Source organism: Hyaena hyaena, unplaced genomic scaffold, assembly GCF_003009895.1.
Source record: "Hyaena hyaena isolate Hyena2069 unplaced genomic scaffold, ASM300989v1 scaffold_33, whole genome shotgun sequence".
Classification (NCBI taxonomy): domain Eukaryota; kingdom Metazoa; phylum Chordata; class Mammalia; order Carnivora; family Hyaenidae; genus Hyaena; species Hyaena hyaena.
The window spans coordinates 4,713,578-4,734,740 of NW_024080666.1; the positions used below are offsets into that span (position 1 = coordinate 4,713,578).

The 21,163-nt window shown below is 47.2% G+C and overlaps 1 protein-coding gene across 1 annotated transcript in view; it reads right to left on the reverse strand.

Annotated features, from left to right (window-relative positions):
• Positions 1-869: 869 nt before the first annotated feature.
• SLC14A2 (solute carrier family 14 member 2) overlaps positions 870-21,163 on the reverse strand; it is a 57,019-nt gene continuing 36,725 nt past the window's right edge. The window contains exons 10-19 of the mRNA XM_039228864.1: positions 16,489-16,611; positions 14,280-14,362; positions 13,421-13,580; positions 12,503-12,692; positions 12,014-12,142; positions 10,795-10,987; positions 6,975-7,122; positions 5,759-5,893; positions 4,624-4,673; positions 870-1,151 (exon numbers count right to left, since the gene is read on the reverse strand). Of these exons, the coding sequence (XP_039084795.1) occupies positions 951-1,151; positions 4,624-4,673; positions 5,759-5,893; positions 6,975-7,122; positions 10,795-10,987; positions 12,014-12,142; positions 12,503-12,692; positions 13,421-13,580; positions 14,280-14,362; positions 16,489-16,611 (1,412 nt within the window). The 3' untranslated portion in view covers positions 870-950. The remainder of the gene's footprint in view (positions 1,152-4,623; positions 4,674-5,758; positions 5,894-6,974; positions 7,123-10,794; positions 10,988-12,013; positions 12,143-12,502; positions 12,693-13,420; positions 13,581-14,279; positions 14,363-16,488; positions 16,612-21,163) is intronic.

The window sequence follows — 21,163 nt, forward strand, 5'->3', positions numbered from 1 at the left end:
AATCCCTCAAATGGGCAATGTGTGAACAGTGTAGGTGAGCCCCATTTTAAGAAAATCCTGATACCATCTTGTGAACTTAACTGTTTAATGAGAGCATGTTAATGAATACTACAAAGGAAAACACATTTGTTTAAAACATGATTTGAGTGTTGAAAAAGATCAGCTTTCATCTTATGACATTTCCAGAAATATTTCTGTTATGTAAAGGAAGGCACATTGGCATTTCCAGTGAATTTAAGTTCCTAACCCCAAATCTGGAGAACATCTCGTGACTCAAGAACAAATCTCAGACATTAAAAATTTCCTGCCTCTTCTCCAGGTAAGCCCTCCATCTATTATTTACTCAAAGTGATCTTGATGGTCATGCTGATTTCATCAGTTTATGGGAGAGAGAGAAGAATCAACGCTTCTGAGGTGGGAGGGACTGAATCCCTCCCTGTCATGAAACAAGTAAGAAGTTGAGGCTGAGAGCAGGGATGCACTCACTCCAGATGGCAAGGGCTCACTAGAGGCAGAGCTGGGTCCAAACCAACCCATCACTTTCCAGGCGGGTGGATGTTTCCTGGCACTGTGCATGGCTCCATAAAATGACTGAGTTGGAGGCCCATGCCACCAATCTCTGTCCCTTCTTGATGAATTCTCTTTAGGGATGTGGCCTATTTTGCAGAAGAGGGCAAATTCCCCTCAAAGGGCGCTCTATGGTGTGAGCAATGAGTATGAAGTCTAACCTAACTGTATCTTTGATAAATGTTGTACATCTTAGAACAGAAAGGTTCCTAAGTTGTGACTAGACACGTATTTCCCTATGTAGGGAAATAACTAGGGTGTAGGCTTGCTTGGGGGGAGAATCACAGAACAGACAGGAAGGGAGCTTGCATGGCCTTCAGCTTGGGGGCCTGGACAAATTGCTGAAGGCTGAGCGTACAGTGGTCTGTTTTGGAAAAGCCAGCCTAGGAGACATCATACGCCTGGTACTTTGTGATGGTTGACGCTCTTCTGTTTTTCTCCTGGGATAAGTAGTAGATGCGGTTGGCCTCTGGGTAGGCGACTTTGCTGAGTGGGAGCTTGTAGATGGCAGGGTTGTTGGTCGTCAGGAGCAGGAAGATGAGGGTGGCGAGGCAGAAGGGCCAGGTGCACGTTGGTAGTCCAAACTGGGGGGGGGCAGAACGCGGACACACAAGAGAAGCCTTGGTTATATCAGATGCCTGGGACTGTTTCATCAGCTCTTAATACTCCCCTACAGGCCTGGGTAGATGCTTTGAGGGCATTGAGAGGAATAATACTTCTTGACCAAGATAAATAAAATCATGTCAATGCTGTCTGCCTGAATTGTAACAGGTAGGTGCATATTCTCTAAAAAGTAGCCATTGGAACCCTATTATAATATGGTTTTCTGTAGACGTCATGTTTTGTCTTGGGCTGTCTGGCCAGGTTATACCTTCCACTCTAGGGACTGACCATTGTCTCCCTCTCCCATAGCCCTCGTTGAAGGAGCGGCTTTGGCAGCCATTCTGTAGCTCACAATCTTTGTCTCTTTGGTCAGAGCTGCTTGGACTCCAGCAATGCAACTTCCAGAGGCAGATGGCCTGGGAATTGGATCCCTCTTTCAAGAATTTGAACTAAGAGAAACTGGGCTCTTGGTCTGAAAGGACTGGAGAGCCAACCAGTGCTGGGTGCCCGCTGGGGGGTTTGTACAGAAGAAGAAACTCACCACGGAGAGACACAGGGGGATAGAACAGACTTCTGGAGAGAGGCAGAGATGGAATGTCCTGGTCCTAGGGGTGGAGGTGGAGGTGGAGGTGGAGGTGGAAGGTAGCTGCTTCTATTCTCAAGGGCTCCACCATTCTCGGCTTCCCTTCTCAAGGTGTTGATTATTTTTTATTCCTTAAGATTCCCTGAGGCTTTTAAAAAATGTTTATTTATTTTTGAGAGAGAAAGAGAAAGAGCAGTGAGGGCAGAGAGAGAATGGTGAGGAGCAGAGAGAGAGTGGCAAGGGGCAGAGAGGACGGGGAGACAGAGGATCCAAGGTGGACTCTGCGCTGACAGCAGAGAGCCCAATGTGGGGCTCAAACTGAGGGACCAAACTATGAGATCATGATCTGAGCTGAAGTTGGACATTTACCTGACTGAGCCACCCAAGCAGCCCATGCCCTACAGCTTTTTTTTTTTTTAATTTTTTTTTTTAATGTTTTTTTTTTAATTTATTTCTAGGAGAGAGAGAGAGAGAGACAGCGTGAGCAGGGGAGGGTCAGAGAGAGAGGGAGTCACAGACTGAAATAGGCTCCAGGCTCTGAGCTGGCAGTCAGCACAGAGCCCGATGCGGGGCTCGAACCCACGAACCGCGAGATCATGACCTAAGCGAAAGTCGGACGCTTAACCGACTAAGCCACCCAGGCGCCCCCAGCTTTTTAATATACTTCCCACCCTTCCTTGACATCACTTGAATGGAGAGCTAGCTGACAAGGAGCCTGTAGATTTAACTATAAGGCAGACCAAATCATGTTCCCTCACGTCCAACCTCATTTCATTATAAGCAGTAAAGACCTCAGAAAATACCATGGGATAACAATTCCAGTAATGTCCTGCTCAAAGATGGCACTGCTGGATGGGACTTGGGGAAGAACAATGGCAGCCAGAATCGTGGCCGTAAAAATACCTACAGTCATGAATTCTACCCAATGAGTCTCTCCAAAGCCCTGCTCACACTACACAGTGTGTTTTGGGAAGTACTTTCTGGAGCCCCACAGTGGGAAAGGAGGTAGATCTGGAGTCCCATGGGTCCAGAACCACATCTCAGTTCTGACCACCTTAAAGTCATTTCATCCATCTGAGACCTATCTCCTCAATAGTAAAGTAGGGATGACAGTGTCTACTCAGACAGTTAATGCCTAGTGCATACTAAGGACTCAGTAAACAGCCCTCAGCACATGGTCATGATTGCCAAGCAGAGGGGGGCATGTGGAAGACGGGGCCACGTGGATGAGTGCCAGCGAGAAAGCAGAAGAGTGCAGCTCCCAAGTGCTCTGTCTGTGGAGGGTATGAAGGGGCTCGTAAATGTCACTTGACATTTTTATATTGTTCCTCAAGAAGATGAGACATTCCTTCTGAGCGAGTAAATAGCCTGCATGTTTTTATATCCCTGAGAGTGATCAGTACTACTAAACATAGTAGGTGCATAGAAAGTAAACTTGAGTTAAAAAAAGAGAGTCTAAATAGAATGGTGTCACCTTTAACTTCTCTACCCACAGAGGAAAGGGGCCAGTCATCTTATAAATGCCTGTGATCAGAAACAAAAGCCTCCTATTTGCATCGGGTCCAGTATCTTGCCCAGGGAAGGCACATGACACATAGTCACTGGCTGGACAGTCAGGTGGAAGGATGGGTACAAGAATGGCAGGAAATCCTGGAGCACACAGGAGCCGCAGAGACTGACTCCATGCTCTGGTTACCTGCCCGTGCTACTGATGGCTGACCATTCAGCCCCAGCTCTTAGATTCCTCATGGTGGGGGCTTGCTATCTTAGTGTTCTGTTCATTCAGCATTTCTTGAGCACCTATTATATGCTGGGTACTGCGATAGGTACTAGGGATAAAGACCAGAATACGGCCAGGCCCCTGTTCTGAAGGAGCACATGGGTTGAAGTTGGAAGGGGAAGAATATATACAAATCTTGTCACCAAACTGTACATCAAATGTTGTAGCAGAGGCATGTACAAGATTCACCGGAGCCCAGGGGAGGATTTAGTCCACTGGGGGACATAGAATGGTGTCAGGAAAAGCTGGTTCTATTGCTTAGAAAATTCCTTCCTATACTAAGTTCCCCCTGCCCAATTTCATTAAGGGTGAGGAAGGGATTTGTGCAGGTGTGAGTAGAACGCCCACCTTCATCCCTACCTTCAGGACGACTGGGACTTTTCTTGGTTGCTTTTATAAAATGTGCCCTTGAGCCCTTATCCAGTGGGGGAGGCATCAACAGTGGGCTGAGCCCTGAGGACTCTGCGCTGGGCCATGGGCCCTACCCAGTGTACGTGGGGGCTGGGCTGGCCGTGCAGCTCCTCCTGTCTCAGACATCACCTCACACGAGGGCTCAGACGAGGAAGGGGTTCTTCGACTGGTGCATGTGCGCATAGCTGCCAGCTCTGGCTTCTCTCAGGTATTGCTGGGGCTTGGCTCCCTGTCTTCTCTGGAGACTTCTCTCATGACCCCCTCAACTCCTAGTTGCGAAGGCCCAAACAGAGATATATAGTGGCCCATACGCTAGTTGGGCAGTTGATCTATAAACATACAAAATAATGAAATAATAAAAAGATTTAAATCTAGTTCTAGAGGGTGATGATGATGCAGCAGAAAGAATTTGAGTTACAAGATAATGCTCTTCAAAGAGTCCTTCTGTAAAGAGTCCCACTAGCCCCCCGACGATGGCGTCTGATTGACCAATGTTGACCTTTAACCTTGAGAGACCCAGCTCCTTCTGTCTAGCAGGTGCTGAGGCAAGCAGTGTGACTCGAGATGAGACGGATGAACTGGGGAAGGGCTTCCGGAGGACAGGTTTGCACTGGCTTTGGGGGGCTGACGGAACTGGGGGGAGGGTGTTGAGGTACGTTCTTAGCCCACGCTGACTCACCACAGACAGCACGTTGGCCAGCGCAGCACCCAGGTAGGCTGTGAACAGTGCTGGGGAAAGAACCAAGAAACAATCCGGTAACTGCTGGTGCCACAGGCTTAGTCTACACATTATCTGCCCAGACATTTTATGCCACACATGCCATCTCTCAGATTAAAATAAAACTTGAATTATGTTTCTATTGCCTGACAGCCTTGAAATGTGTTAAGTTCCAGGCAAATGCCGGCACAGCTAAGACAGCAGATGAACTTTGTTAAAAAAGGGCCAGAACGGAGCGGTTATGGTTCTCTTGGGTCCCACCACGTTGCATTCTAGCAAAGGAACATTTAACAGCATAAACCATACATGAAAATTTTACTATATAGCCAAGGCAAGTGGATCCCAGAACTCCCTACTGGAATATTTCACCGTGAGTTACTAACATAATACGGGTTTCCAGGGAGGAGCAGCATTCTATAATGGCTCGTCTTCCCGGCTCTGCCTGCAGAGGGCATGGCCAGGCTGGCCACTGGGAAGAGCCATGTGCTGGTAAGAGGTGATGCTCTGTGAAAAGGAGCAACTGTAATTGGGCTTTGTTTCTGACCCTCAGTTTCTCAACCGAAAGCATCCCAATTGTCCCTAAAATATTAACAACAGCAAATCTTTATTAGAGAGTCACTGAGCACCCGGCTGGTAGTCATCTGACTACATCCTTCAGCATTGCTATAGCGTAAGCATTATTTGGAGGTCCTAATGATCAGTATTTGGGTGCTTAAAGTTAATTGCTACATATCATGTAAATCACCCAATTCTATACATAAAGATTAATTTGAGTAAGGGTTGCTCTGTTGGTTAGCTCCCATCACCAGCCAGGAGAGTAGCAATCACAGAGACAGCCCATGACCAAAAACCAAACAGCCACCATCTAAAAATTGTCTTCGTGTGTCTGAACACTTTGTGCCCCATGAAAATAGTTTTTACTGTGTGAATCGTTAAACAACCATTCAAAACAGTGTTGGATAAAAAAATGCTTTTGTGGAGCAAACAATCCTCTGTTTATCTCTGGAGGATGCACAGAATTTTCAGTGTGGATTACCCCGCAGGGACAGTCAGAGGTGGCGCTGAAGGTGCAAAGGGAGCTGGTGACGGGCCCTACCGCAGGCGATGGCCAGGAGGTGGGTCTGCCAGGTGATGACATAGAACATGCCTCCTATGGCGATGCAGGCCAGTGTGCTGTTGAAGCCACACAGGCCAAAGTAGATGGAGTCCAAGGGCGTCGCAATGGTGAGGGCTGCAAGAGAAGGCAGGCATCAGTGTTGAGTTTGGGGGGTGGGTCTCATGCAGCTCATCTGCCCTCCCTGAAAGCCACCACAGTTCTCAAAGCCCAGATCATTCCTCTGAGGTATTTATAAAAAAGAACTTCTGATTTTATTCAGTGAAAAAATAACTAAAGGAAACAAATGGCCATAGAGCCACATGAGTATTAGTGGTGATGCTGTTATAGATAGAAGAGAACTAAAAGAAAAATTTTTTTAAATGTCTTATTTATTTCTGAGAGTGAGACAACATGAGCAGGGGAGGGTCAGAGAGAGAGGGAGGTACAGAATCTGAAGTAGGCTCCAGGCTCTGAGCTGTCAGCACAGAGCCCGACACAGGGCTCGAACCCACGAACTGTGAGATCATGACCTGAACTGAAGTCAGAAGCTTAACTGACTGAGACACCCAGGTGCCCCAGAAGAGAGTCTTTTGAATATAGACTCTGCAGCCTTTTAAAGCAGTCCAGAGAAGTTCCTTCCCCTGCCAAAAAAGAGGACTTTTCCTTCTTTGTTGATACTTGTTTAAGAGAGAGAGAGAAAGTGCATGAGTGGGCAGAGGGAGAGAAAGAGAGAGAGATAGAGAGAGGGAGAGAGAATCTTTAGCAGGCTCCATGCTCAGCACGGAGTGGAACGTGGGACTCTATCCCATGACCTTGGGATCATGACCTGAGCCAAAATCAAGAATTGGATGCTTAACTGATTGAGCCACCCAGGTGCCTCTTCATTGATATCTTAATGTTCTCTAGTGGAGGATCATTCCTTAAGATAAGACTTAAAATTTAAACATCACTGGAATTAACCTCTCCAAACTTTAAATTTATACTAAAGTGTAAACGACTAACACCAAATCCTTTCAGGAGGGCAGCTTTTGCTCAGAAAAGCAGGAGAGCACTGGCACCCAAAGTAGGGAAATGGTACAACGGAAGGAGGGAAAGTTTGTAGGAATAAGTGCATGGGGGGTGGGTATCGAAGACACATGTCACCATTTTCTTTGGAGCTGACTCCAGACACTAACATCTTTATGGCCATTAATATGGCAGAAGCAGTGACACTAACCTGCTAACATCCCCATGGTGGAGCCAATCGCAGCATGCAAACAAATGAGAGGTGACGATATGAACAGAGCTATGAGGAAGATGCCTCCAGTCCAGGGGTTGTCACAGCCATACACCTGGCCGACTCCAACAGGGATGGCTCTCAAAAGCTGCAGGTGCAAAGGATCACATGCAGTTACGGAGGCAGAAGAGACAACTTGAACCTTGGCTGGAAAAGATTTGTGCCAAACCCTATACATCCACATTTTGCAACAGGTTTCGGAGATATCTTGATTCAAACAGGTTAACTGTAAAAGGAACACAAGCCTTACTGTTTTAATCTTGACTTGTTAGAACAGTAGGAGTTTAGGGTGTTAAGTTTCCTTTCTTTAGAAACATGAGTGTAAGGCACTAAATCCCCAGGGAAGAGACACTAAAAACTTTTCAAATGAAGGTTTTATTCATTAGAAAAGTAAGAGATGTCTGATCAAAGTTGGGGTTTAAAAACTTTCTTGTAACATTAAAAAAAACCCTAAAATTATGACTAGAGGGCTAATCTTATGTGAAAGAGTGGTCCTTTGTGTTTCCAAGAATAAGGTGTCTGGGAAGGTGTGGTCACATTAGTTTGGTCTGGGTGAGCAACTGGGCTGGTGTCCACAGAGGAATCCTTGAGAAGGTGGTATCATGGATGTGAGCTTTTCATTGATAAACCAAGTAAATGGTGATGGAGAGATGAGTCCCTGTTTGCATCAGGCCTCCATGTACCCCAGGGGATTGGGGCCTGTCTGCAAAGGTAAAGGGTTTGATGAGGCCTGGGTCTACTGCCTTGTGGGCACAGGACGTGTGTTCTGGAGTTCCAGAAGGATCTTGGGTGTGCAGCCTTTCCCACCAACTGGCATTGGGTCCTATGGTTTGGAAGGTTGGCCAAAGGCCCTTGAGCTAGGAAAGTGCATAAGGAGGGGGCTCTGGACCAGGCAGGTACACTGGGGTATGTCTCACCCCGTAGGGAGTGAGCTGAGGAGAAGCTGAGTCCTGGGGCGAGGGTGTGCATATATGAGGAGGGGGCAGCTCTTCTCTCAGCTCATGCCCTTGGGGTGGGGGGTGCAGAGATAGGAGGACGCTGAAGGGGCCTGTGGGTTGGGCTAGTGGGCTAACCCTCCAGATTCTGTCTTCTGTTACCTCAGGAACAGAGAGCAGGGTGGGGGCTCTGGCATTACCATGTGGGTCAGGGTGGGCAGGTGGGAGAGTTTCATACAGAGGCAGTTGTGCTGGGCAGTTTAGTCCCAAGCTGGTGACACCCTCTAGGGGGCCCTCCAGTGGCCAAGGAGCTGAGGAACTCATGGGGCTTAAACATTGTTGGGAGTTTGAGACCCTCTCTCGGACATTTACTTGTTTCCCCAACACTCAAGGTTCTCATGAATGGTCAAAGACAACACATATCAGTCCTTATTATAATTCATTTAATTGACTAGAAAGTTACTTCCTTTATAAAATTTAAAAAAATGTTTATGTATTTTTGAGAGAAAGGGAGACAGAGTGTGAGCAGGGGAGGAGCAGATAGAGAGGGAGACACAGAATCTGAAGCAGACTCCAGGTTCTGAGCTGTCTGTCAGCACAGAGCCTGATGTGGGGCTCAAACTCACAAACTTTGAGATCATGACCTGAGCGAAGGTGGACGCATAATTGACTGAGCCACCCAGGCCCCCCTAGAGAGTTACTTCTTAAAATGGCAACCACCAAAAATTGAATTTTTCTTTCTTGGAACTTGGGGGTTCTAAAATATTTGAACAGGATTTCCTAGTTTTTAATTTCTGCAAGATTTCTAGGTATCTTTCTATTGAAAATGTGGCATGGAGAATACAAAATGTCTTAAAGTTGCCTTTCCTAACATCAGCTCCCCATAGTCAATGGGTTAGAGTCATTGTGCCTTCAAGAGATATTGCTGGGGTAACTCTCAACAATAGCTAAAACATGGAAAGAGCCTAAGTGTCCATCAACGGACGAATGGATCAAGAAGATGTGGTTTATCTATACCATGGAATACTACATGGCAATGAGAAAGAATGAAATCTGGCCATTTGTAGCAGCATGGATGGACCTTGAGGGTGTTATGCTGAGCGAAATAAGTCAGGCAGAGAAGGACAAATATCATATGTTTGCATGTATAGGAGGATTAGGAGGAACTTAACGGAGGGACAAAGGGGAGAAGAAGGGGGAAATGGTGGGGGAAAGGGAGAGAGGCAAACCCTGAGAGACTCTTGAATGCTGACAAAAACTGAGGACTGATGGATGTGGGGGGGAGGGGGGATGGGCATGGAGGAGGGCACTTGTGGGGATGAGCACTGGGTATTATGTGGAAACTAATTTGACAATAAACTATTTGTAAAAAAAAAAAAAAAGAGATATTGCTGGGGTAAATACCATGAAAGGGAAGCCTACGGAGTGAATTGCCAAACTTTTCTCACCTCTGGCTCATGAGGGTCCTCTCTCTCACACACACACAGAAATCTACAAGGATAGGGGCGCCTGGGTAGCTCAGTTGGTTAAGCATCCGATTTAGGCTCAGGTCATTATCTCACAGTTCGTGGGTTCGAGCCCTGCATAGGGCTCTGTGCCGACAACTCAGAGCCTGGAGCCTGCTTCAGATTCTGTGTCTCACTCTCTCTCTGCCCCTCCCCTGCTTGCACTTTCTCTCTCTCTCCCTCTCTCTCAAAAATAAACATTACAAATCAACAAACATGAAGCTAACACTAACACGAATATTTCTCTTACTAAATAATGTGTCTTAGTGTAAATTTTCAGTCTTTCTACCATGCTGTGCTGTTGTATACTATGAAATGCTAAATGAAACTTGGCATCATTATTTCTGAAAGGTCCTTCTACAAGCCCAATTGGCTTTGTGGTTAGATGATGAATTGCCAATAACAATTCATTGTAGTTTACTGTAGTAAACTGTAGTTTACTGTAATGCAAAGCAGGAGAATCTCAGAGAAAATGTCTTATTAATTACCTTGGCAGACTTCCAGAGGCCAGCATTATATACAAAATACTTGTAAAAAACATTAAAATTTCTGATATATAGATGTTTCTTAATGGAGGAACACCTGCACTTTCTGGTGCGGCCATGCCTCGGAAAGCCAACGGAATCAACTCTGGAGGTTGGATCAGAGACTTCAGCTGCCAGGTGCTTGTGTGACATGTTTGCCTTTAATGGTTCAGTGAGATTGATGGAAGGAAGTAGTGTAAGCTGGGTGAAAATTGGAAGAAAGCATCAAAAATACTTTTTCAAAAAGGAAAAGGGAAAGAACCCAGGTCTAGCAGAAAGGAGGCCAGAGTGCTAATCTTGACTTTGCTCTTCACTAATTAGCTGTGTAGACCTCAGGCCTCAGCTTTTTCTGCTGTGCTATGACAGTGTGGGACCAGAAATAGTCCTAGAAAGAGAAAGGAAAAGGGCAGGGGCTGATGAAATATTGCATGTTGAGTGTTTCCTGTTGTATGATTGTTTTTTTTTTTTTAAATATTTTTATTTATTTCTAGGGGAGAGAGAGACAGTGTGAGCAGGGGAGGGTCAGAGAGAGAGGGAGATACAGACTCTGAAACAGGCTCCAGGCTCTGAGCTGGCAGTCAGCACAGAGCCCGACGCGGGGCTCGAACCCACGAACCGTGAGGCCGTGACCTAAGCGAAAGTCGGACGCTTAACCGACTAAGCCACCCAGGCGCCCCTGTATGATTGTTAATAGTCATTACTCGTGGAAGCTTCTGATGTGCAGAATCAGCAGATGCCACTTCAACATCACGCTTGCACAGACAGACGCTGCCTTCTCGCTTTCTGTGATACCTACCAAGGGCACTTGGACCTCTGACCAGGTGATGTTGGGCACAGAGGACGGAGGCTGCAGGAGCACTGTGGGGAAGAAGAGGTTGTAGTGGCCGGTGGCTGCCAGGTACAGGGTCACAGCGATGTTGAAGGGCAGCGTGAAGACGGGGAGGTCCCACTTGCTGAAGATGCTGCCCAGGGCACTGGAGAGGACGGGACTGCGACAGAAACACAAGAAACTCTGTTCAAGAAGCTCTGGCCCTGACGCTAGACTGAGCAGGAGTAGGGGGTCCCTGGACTTTCCTGAGGAAGAGCAGCCAGCTGGGTATGTTGTCCGAGCCTGACTGGCCCTGAGCAGGTCTCCCCCGGGCCCCCTCCCTGGGCCTGGCACAGGGACAGGGCAGATGCCCAGCTCCATTTCAGAAAGAGGGAAGACCTAAGGCAAGGAGTCACAGGATTTCCTTGATGAGTCATATAGCTCCATGCTCAGGCATGAGGAGAGAGGACAAGTTGGGGAGTACCAGGGAAGGGAATCTCATTCATTCATTCATTCATTCATTCATTCATTCAACAAATGTTTGTTGAGCAGCTAAGAGTACCAAGCCTCCAGCCAGAGTGTCCTATGATTTCTGGAGGTGAAGGGGAACTGAACCTAATCCTCTGAGGGCTCTGTTTGGTGGCTGGTCCTTCAGCTCACACTAGGAGATAGTCTCAGTCTGGTCAGCGGTTTCAAGGATGGAGAAAAGCTGGATGGGGGGAGGCAGGAGGAATGAGAAGGTTTCCAGAAACTGATAGGAAGCTGTGGGGTGGCTCTTCACCTTTCTCTGGCCTCTGACTGAGTAGGACCCTTTTAGGTCTTAAAAAATAGTAAAGAAGGGCTCCTGGGTGGCTGAGTGGGTTAAGCATCTGACTCTTGGTTTTTGGCTCAGGTCATGATCTCACAGTTTGTGAGTTCCAGCCCCACATCAGCCTCTGTGCTGACATCATGGGGCCTGCTTGGCATTCTCTTTACCTCCCTTTCTCTCTGACCCTCCCCAGTTCATGCTCTCTTTCTCAAAAATAAGTTAAAAGAAAAAAAAAGAGTAAAGAATGGTCAGTAATGTGAGTGTCCACAGATCATCTAGCACAACTGTGCAAGCTAAATCAATGCCACCTTAAAACTGAGTTTCAACAGACAGTTGGGGAGCTGAGATGAAAAGATTGGCAGCCCTTAACCCCACCCACAGCCTCAGGAGCAAACTTACCAAGACATGGACATAATGATGACGGGGAGCAGAAGCCACCAATAGTAGTTGCCCTTGTCTGAGAACACGGCCATCAGCAGCCCCACCAGCACCCCGTTGTAGCCGTGAAGTCCTGCTGCAATGGCAGACCTGTGAGAATGGAGGGGGACTGGTTAAGGGGGGACTCCCCAGGGCTCAGGAGGGCCACTGCCTTCTTGGTTTTCCTTCTGACTTAGATTTTCCTCAGCTGGGGCCTGACTGCATACATACCTTCAAGCAAATGGCCCCTCTGGGAACGGGAAGGGAAGACATCAACCCTTTGCATTCCCCTGGACAGTGTTTAGATGTTACCAAATAATCAGAAATGGTTGTTTTTAGTTATTAGTGTCCTTATTCTCAGGAGTTTCTGAGCTTGGAGGCCAGCAGTGAGGAGATGGGAAGGTGGCGAACAGTCCCTACAGGAAGTGACCTCTGGCCTCATGCTCGGACCCTGGGTCTCCTAGAACTTACCTGTCCTGGCTCAGGATGAGGGCTGTCAAAGTGGACACAATAGTGCCCAAGCAGCCCGAGATGGCCCACCAGGGGTTCTGGACGAAGAGGCCAAGGATGATGAGGATGCCACTGAGGGGGTTGTTCACAAACATCACTTGTGACGTGCCCCGGAGGACCCAGTCGAGGAACTGGAACACTGGGGATTTGTCTAAAATGGAACCAGGACAGGGCGTCAGTCAATGCTCAGGTGTGCTGGCCCTGGGGGAGGCTCCAGTGGGTGAGTGACAGGTGGGAAACTCCGTGTTCAAAGTAGGTTCACAGGGCACCAGCCCCTACTGTCACCTGCCCCAGAAGAGGGTAAACCAAGAACGCATGAGGGTGTTTGACTGCCCAGAAAACTCTTCAGACCCATTGCCATTGCTCGTTGTGTTTTTCAAGCAGTGGGGATAAGGTACCTTGAGCTATCTGTGCCCCCGTGAGAGTGGCAGGAATTTTCAAGAAGACACATCCAAAAAGAAAATTCTCTTGCTGCATAGAGGGTGTCAAAGCCGTGGCCTGAGCCCTGGGAAGATCCTTAGAAAGAACTTATCCAAATAGTAGTTATAATTCTTTCAGGATTCGTTCATAGGGTGGGCATTTTTTTAGAATGCTGACTCTAGAATCCCATGCCTAAATTCCCAACTGCAACACCTTGATGGGATATTTGCCAGAGCACAACTGGTAATGTTCAGAAATGAGAGCTCACACACTGACATATATTGTATTTATATCCCAAGAGGCTGCATGTCTCTTGGGATATAAAACCCTTGTCCCTTCTAAGACACCAAAATGGCAATCAGTGTAGTCTATTAAGAACTGTGGTATTGTGTCTTCTGGGGATGGTTGTAAGTGACACTTTAGGGATAGGGTCAAGGGCTTTGCTCTCAGGACCTTTACCTTTAAGCCCCTCACCACACTCCTTCATCTCCCCTGTGATGTAACTGAGGGCTCTGCTGACTCTCTTCCCACTGGCGGCCATGTGACTCTGAATCCAGGAAGTCTTGGAAATGTTCGCTTCCACCTTTATCTCCGCGCTCTCCTCCATGGTGTCCAGATCCTGTCCAGAGACAAGAGACAGAAAGACGTTCCCACATCCTGTGCTTCTCACCCTGAGAGGTGACATTTGTGCTTGCTCTAGGGCCAAGCTAATGTTTTCATTTGCATTTAGAGAAATTGCTGTTTAATCATCTCTGTGTTTCTGTAGACTAGAACACCTTTTGTCTGTTTGACATGTTACCTGATTTAATATGCCCAACAACCTTGCAATACAACAGGACACTGTATTTATCTTCATTCTGTGGATGAGGGCTAGGGCATGGATGGAAAGTTCTCACTGGCAAAGGTCAAGGTCAAACAGCAGAATTGATATTTAACCACAGATCTTTAGACTCTTTATTTAAACCATTACTTCTACTATATCATGCTCTTTCCTGGAGAACTTATTCCACCCCCCTCCCCAGCATGTCTAGTCTTTAAAATTTAACTGTCCATAAAATTAAACACATAAAGATTCTGTTTTTGAAAATTGGTATCAGCTTGTTTCCTAAATGCTTGAATGCCAGATTTAGAGGAAGACAGATAACTAATTCAAATAAAAGGGATATGAAATTTTACAAAGTAGAATATGAAAAATAGACAATTTTATCCCAGGTAATTATGTTTCTGGAAATGTGAATTCAGGAGACATCTTTTCCCTAATCTGCTGCAGGTTCCATGTCTGTAGGACCCTGCCCCATACGGGCCACTCTTTACTCACCAGCAACTCAACCGTGGGCTTCCGGTACTGATAGGGAAAAGAGTCTTTGGTTTGCCTCTCCTGGTGTTCGCCTTTTCCAAACACTGGAGTTGAAAGAAAGCACATCATCAGTTAGGACAGCTCTACCCTGGCGCATTAGCAAAAAATTCTTACAGCTGAGATAGAATATTCAGCATTTCCTATTCCACTCGAGGAAGCCCAGAACTGTGGTTTCTTGCAGGTGGAAGTCTCCTTTTCATTTTTATTGGTCACGAACACATTTGGGCTCTCATTTTAGGTAAAAAATGTACATCCTCATGTAAACAGGACACTTTACAGGAATTTAGGGAGTTCAGAGACTCGACTGATCTTTAGTTGAGAGCCTCTGATTTAGCTCAACCTCTATATTTTTTAGATGAGGAACAGCACCTTGGCCATGGTCCCCAAATCTAGGACTTCTTCAACACCACATGAACATGTAGGTGTACAAAGAAAGGAAAACTTGGATGCTATTTCTCCCAAAGCCATGCGCGGTCTGGGTTTGAATTTAACTATGACTCTTTCCAGCTGAGGATGACCTTCGACTGTTCTGGTCTCTCTTTTTTTGATGTATATCTGGAATTTTAGGTATTTTAGCAGCAATTGCTGGTTGGATTAAGACAAATGAAGTCCACGTCATTACTTGAAACAGATTTTGGCATGTTATTGTATTTCTAGAAAACTCTTGTAAAGTGGCTGTAAATGTGGTTTTAATTATTACCAGATAGTTTATTTTTAAAGATGACCAATTTCAGTAGGGTTTTATGCATCTTGAAAGAAGGCTCTTGGAAGTTTTGGTCTTGGTGCTTTGGTTCCCTCTGGTGGTCAAATGTGAGGATGGCAGGCTGGGCTCTGAACACCCTGTATTTTCAGACTGAAGTGACCATTTCCCCTGCATTCATGAGCTTTCAGGGAAGCTAAGTGCTAGAAGGATGCACTAACGGCATCAATGCCCACTTTTGAAGGTGCAGGGGCTGCAAATACCAGTGTGGTTGGGAAGTTACACTATGCAGAGAAACAAATTAATTTTGGAATCTTTGAAAGAGCAGGAGCAAAGAAGAGTCCTCTAGACATTGAGACCAGGGGTGCGGCATCCTGACGGACCTGCTGCTTGTGCGTGAAGCCCCCTCTATCTGCTGTTGAGCAATTCCCATAAAATCCATGTCTCAGGTTCCTTTGCACTCTCCGCTAGTGCCCCCGACCTCCTCGGCCCTCAAGCACGGTGATGTTTGGAGGGGGATTGTTAACCCTTCGAAGAAAGCCACACAATCTTCCTTGACATGCCAGTGGCACCTGTCAAATACAAACCCCTGGGCTAGAGGGTTCTCGCGCTATCTCAATGCCCTCTCCACCTTGTATGAGGTTTTCCTACACCACCCCAGGCCTGTTTCTCTAGTATGGCCACTTGTGGTAAGAAACAATGAGGCTTAGATGAACAGGTGCAAGAATGTCACTAATGCATCTTCTGGGAATCATGTGGTTTGTAAAAAGGACACTAATGGGTCCTCCCCCAACTTTGTCCCTTGTCAGTTGTGTGTCTTTAGGTAAGTTGGTTCCCCTCTCTGAGATTTAAGGGGCAAAATTAGATTGCCCCTTTGCCCTGGCTCTTCACATGGCTGCTTTTTCATCTAATTGGGGGGGGACTCCTTGTACCCCTCTTCCCCTGACTCCTCCCTGGCTTCCCCACCTGCTCATTTTTGGGTGCCCTCTGGACCTTCCCCTCTTGGCCTTTGGGAGCCCCCTCCCCTCCATGGCTCTCCATATGTTTCCTTGGCCTTGATATCTAGAGCGCTGCTGTAGATGAAAATTTTCACTATACTTCTTGTAGCTAGATAAGTGGCTCGTGGCTTGGCAGAAGTTAGAATCTCATGGGGAGCTTTGAAAGATCCTTACGTCCACCCAGGCTAGTCCCCAGATGAATTGGATTAGTGTCTCCAGGGATGGGATGCAGGTGATTCCAATATGCAGTCACGGCCTATAGAGTGGGCTGCCTGCCTCAGTTCCAGCATCCCCCTATTCCTGGGAGGGCACGGACACTGGGGTCATGGCTGCAGTCAGAGGTTGGGTGTGATAAGAATGAACCTGGCCCTTGTCGCTCTCTCTACTACACTATGAAGTAGATACTGCCATTGTCCCCATTCTAGAGATGAGTAAACTGAGGGCCCAAGAGCAAGGGGGAGGCAGTGCCCACCTTTGCTTCTCCTCCGAATGGATGACCACTCGATGTGGAACACGTTCCTGGGCTTGGGGGGCACGGCCTCCGAACCCTCATCGGCCTTTGGACTTGTTGTGGTTGGTTGCTCCCCACCGCCACCTGGCCAGGGGCAAAATAAGATAGGTCAGTGTCTGCCCTGGCCTGTACTCAGTGACAGCCAGGCAGGCAGTGCAGGAAAAACCACGTGCAGAAGCTGGAAAGGCAGGAGCGACATGCTCTGAAGCTGCAGCAGTAATCACATTGGTGTCTGCATGGAGTACCTTGTGCATTCCTCCTGCTAGAACATCCACTTCCTTTCCCCGCAGAAGCCAGATCACAGACACATGTACATGTCAAGAGCCAGTCTGCCTTATTTCTCCGGCAAGGAACTACTCTAAGACCTACTTAATGGGGCCTTGGCCAGCGTAGATGGTGGACCTGCGCTAGCTGCTGTGCCTGCACTTCAGCTGGTGCCTTGTTCTCCATCTGTAGCAGGGGGTGTGTGTGGGAGCTCCTCAATCCTGGCTGCCCTTTCAGACCACCTGGGTGGTTTAAAAGATGCTGGAACCCTATCCCGGGCCCATTAAAAAAATTAAAATTTTTAAATGCCCATTGTATTTAAAAGATTGCTCCAATGCGCAGCCTGGGTTGAGAATCACTGATCTAGGTTCTTACTAAAAATGTGGTCCTGGGATCAGCATCAAACTCATCTGGGAGCATGTTATAAATGCAGAATCTCAGGTTCCACTCAGACAGTCAGAATCAGAGTCTGTCCTTCAACAAGATTCCCCAGGTGTTTCTGTGTACGTTAAAGTTTGACAAGCACCAGTCTATGGAGAGGTAGGGAGTCTGGGGCTATGATCAGCTACATTAAACCCTCTGCTGAACTTTATTATTTCAAATTTCCACACATAGGGGAGCACAGCATGCTCCTCACTTGGGATAGGGTTTCTCAAAGCTGGGTCTGATAATTGACAGCATCAAGTCACCCTGGTGGCTTAAAGGAATGCACGCTCCTGTGCTCACCCCACATTGATCAGCGGAGTATTTGGTGGTCCCCAACGTATGCAGTTTTAACACATTCTTTAAAATTTTTTAATGTTTATGTATTATTTTTTTGGGAGAGAGACAGAGTGCAGGGGGAGGGGCAGAGAGAGAGGGAGACACAGAATCTGAAGCAGTCTCCAGGCTCTGAGCTGTCAGCACAGAGCCTGACATGGGGCTCAAACCCACAAACTGCAAGATCTGGACCTGAGCCAAAGTCAGACGCTTAACCAACTGAGTCACCCAGGTGCACCTTAACACTTTCTGCTTGGAGCTCCAGTGGACTCGAGTTAGATGAACTAGTTGCTACTTGGAGGAGTGAGTGGTTTGGAATAGACTTGGGCATTATTATCTGCACAAGTGGAAAACTGAGGTTTAGAATGCTTTCTGAAGCTGACCTACAAACAGTGAGCCATGTGACTCTCAGCCCCCAACCTTTTTCTCTGCATCTTTGCTGCTCAGAGTTTGGTTCTTGGGCCAGCTCTATGGACATCAAATGCAGACTCCTGGGTCCCATCTCAGACTGACTGAATTGGGATCTTTTTTTTTAACCAGATTCCCAGCTGACTTGCGTGGATACTGAAGTTGAGGAACTGGTCTAGATCACACTGCTCACATCAAAATGGCTTTAGCAAAGCTCAGAATATAGCAAGACCAACAACCAGAAAGTATGTGGGGCATATATGAGCAAGGAGAGGGGTTTTATCTTTACTTTTAGAATGAAAGGTATAACATGCAACCTTGCCCATTTCCTCTAGGCTCAGGGTGGGGAAGAAACTGTTTCAGTATCCTGTCTCTGGGGCAGCATTGGGCCATAGCTCCCCATGCTGGAGAAGCCCCCCCCCCCCCATCCCATGGATTGGACACACCTGGAACATCAGCCTGCCATAGGACACCAGTGCAGACAGGTTTTGCGCCAAGGGACAAGGACTGAGGGGGTATCATGCATCATCTGACAAAGTGGGGCATTCTCCCGGAGCGCCCATCCCAAGTGCACATCTGCCAGGCTGGAAGGGCACTTCTGCTTCTCGTGCCTCCTATGTGGAGTGCCGGCTACCCCAGCCACCCCTGGGTAGAGCAATATTTTGCCTTAGCCTCCTAGACTGAGAATTGCATACAGCTTCAAGATCACAATCTACCTGCTGTGTCCAGAAATATCAACTCACCTAGGCCACACCGTTCATTAATCACAGCACAGCCAGGAGTTGCTCCCAGCTCTCCTGATACCCAACTTGAGGCTCTATAAACGGCTGCAGAAGGTCTGGCTCGCCTTCCATGCCCTGGCCCTTTACTTTTAGCATCCCAGATTCTGCTACCTGCTTAGGTCCCAGGAAAGTGGGGTAGGGCCCATATTACTATGTGTTCTTAGAGCTGGTGTCCCAGTCACAAAAAGCAAAAACAAGAAGTATCTTTCCTTCCCTTATTCTGGTCTTTATTTAGGGTGAGCTGGGGAGGAGGCACCAAATATGACCTGACACAGGGTTGGCTCTGGGTCTCACATGGGTATTACTGGGGTGCTGGGCTGCAGGGCACCTGGAGGGCAGTGGCCCTTCCAGCTGTGCTGGACAACAGTTGACAGTGAAAAGTGGGAACATTGCCACCAAGAGGACTGGAGATAAAGTAACAAATTTCCCGAGGCTGTGAAAATACTTAAGGCAAAGGGGATAGCAGTTTATTGCTGCTTTTGGGTCAGATTCTCAGGACTTTCATAATGGATAAAGGCGATTTCAAGAATATCATGAACACATCTATCAAATGTTCTGGAAATAAATGTTCCATTGATGTGGTGGGGGAAAAAAGAAAACAGTAACACTGGCCAGGAACCAGAGTCACTCATCACAGCAAGGCGTTTTTCAGTGACAGTTTCCCCAGTGCAGGCATGGCTCTCAGAAAGAAATACACAGAACCCATAGGCAGACCTTGCAAACTCAATCTATAGAACAATGGCAGATATTTTGGAGGGATACTCTCCATTTCTTTCTCATATTGTTATGAAGGCAAGACGAAAGGCTCTGGGAAATAATTTTGCGGTGTTCACATATCAGACACCTTTTTAGTAAGGCCACTTCCCTCGGATGGCACTTGACCCTCTGCTCCAGGCAGGAGGGTCTTGGTCCTGGTGTGCACCTGGCATTTATACCTGCCTGCATGGACTCTTACTTTGCTAAGTGTCAGTTATGTGCTCTTGTCTGTCACCTTCACAGGATGGCAAGGTCCTTGGAAGCCCAGGTTATACCCAATTGTCTTGGCTCCCCCAGCACCACCATAAGCCTGGTATTCTGTAGGCACTCAGAAGTATTTGCTGAATAAATTAATGAGGGATAATTATACTACACATTTAGTCTCAGAATGGTATAACAAACAATCATTGGATATTTCAGGGGGTGAACTGTTTTTAAGAATAGTACATCTTGGGGTGCCTGGGTGGCTCAGATGGTTAAGCATCTGACTTCAGCTCAGGTCATGATCTCACGGTTTGTGGGTTTGAGCCCCGCCTTGGGCTCTGTGCTGACAGCTAGCTCAGAGCCTGGAGCCCGTTTCAGATTCTGTGTCTCCCTCTGTCTCTGACTCTCCCCTGTTCATGCTCTCTCCCTCTCTCTCTCAGAAATAAATAAAACAAACAAACAAAAAAAAGGATTGTAAATCTCATCATAATTGTTAAATGCTTGATAAATATTGAAATAAAGGTGAGAGTCTTTTATTGGTTGACAAAGTTAATAGTTGAGTTGTGCAGGGCTTTGCAGGTTATAGGGTAAGAGCTGCTTATTTTCCATGGTACTTGGATACAAAAGGGAAGTGATGGTGATAGAATCCTTGGCCATCTAAGACCAACCAGCCAGAAACCCAGGAATCCTGTGAGAGTGGCTGGAAGAACCCAGTTAATGAGAGAGAAGGAAATAGGTCACTGAAGACAGAGATCATGCTCAATGGGATTTGTTTTCAATAATCTGCATATCACACAGGTTCCTTCTGTGTGGCCACAAAGCCTTAAGTGGTTCGGAGGTGGGGCTGGGTGTTCTGTAGCCCAAGAGTAATTTTGTTCACAACTCACTTTTTCTGCCCCTAACATCATGACATATGTAGAAAACAGTGTGTGGCATGGTGCAGTAAACATTATGTTGTTTATGGCCAGAGGGCCTAGGCCCTCGGATTCGGGCCCCGCCAGGCCCACCTGGGCCTTATAGGGCCAGTGGTTGCTCTGTCAGCCCAGCTCTGTGTGTGCTGCTGCACAGGGTTGGAAAGCTCTGTCCCTGATGGCCCGTGGGTAAACTTTTGCGGCTGAGTAACTCCTCAGCCTGCCTGCCTCATGTAGGAGCCGTGGCTCTCCTTCTCTGACAAGCTTTATTAAGCATCCCAATGCATGTAGCTTCACACTGCCATTTCAGAGACATTGTGTCTGCCCTCGAGGATTGCCACCATCCTGTGTTTTTATAGGCAAAAGTCCAGCGGCACTTTCCTCCCTTTGACTCACAGAAGGAAAGAACAGTTATGAGCCACAGTATTTGTTCAGAAACACTCTTTCTGGAGAGCAGCATCCCAGAGTACTTATGCCTCTACTGACGTCGAACGTATGGGAAATGTCAACCGTTCAAATGCCAGGGTTAAAAAAGATTTTGTAGAGGAGACT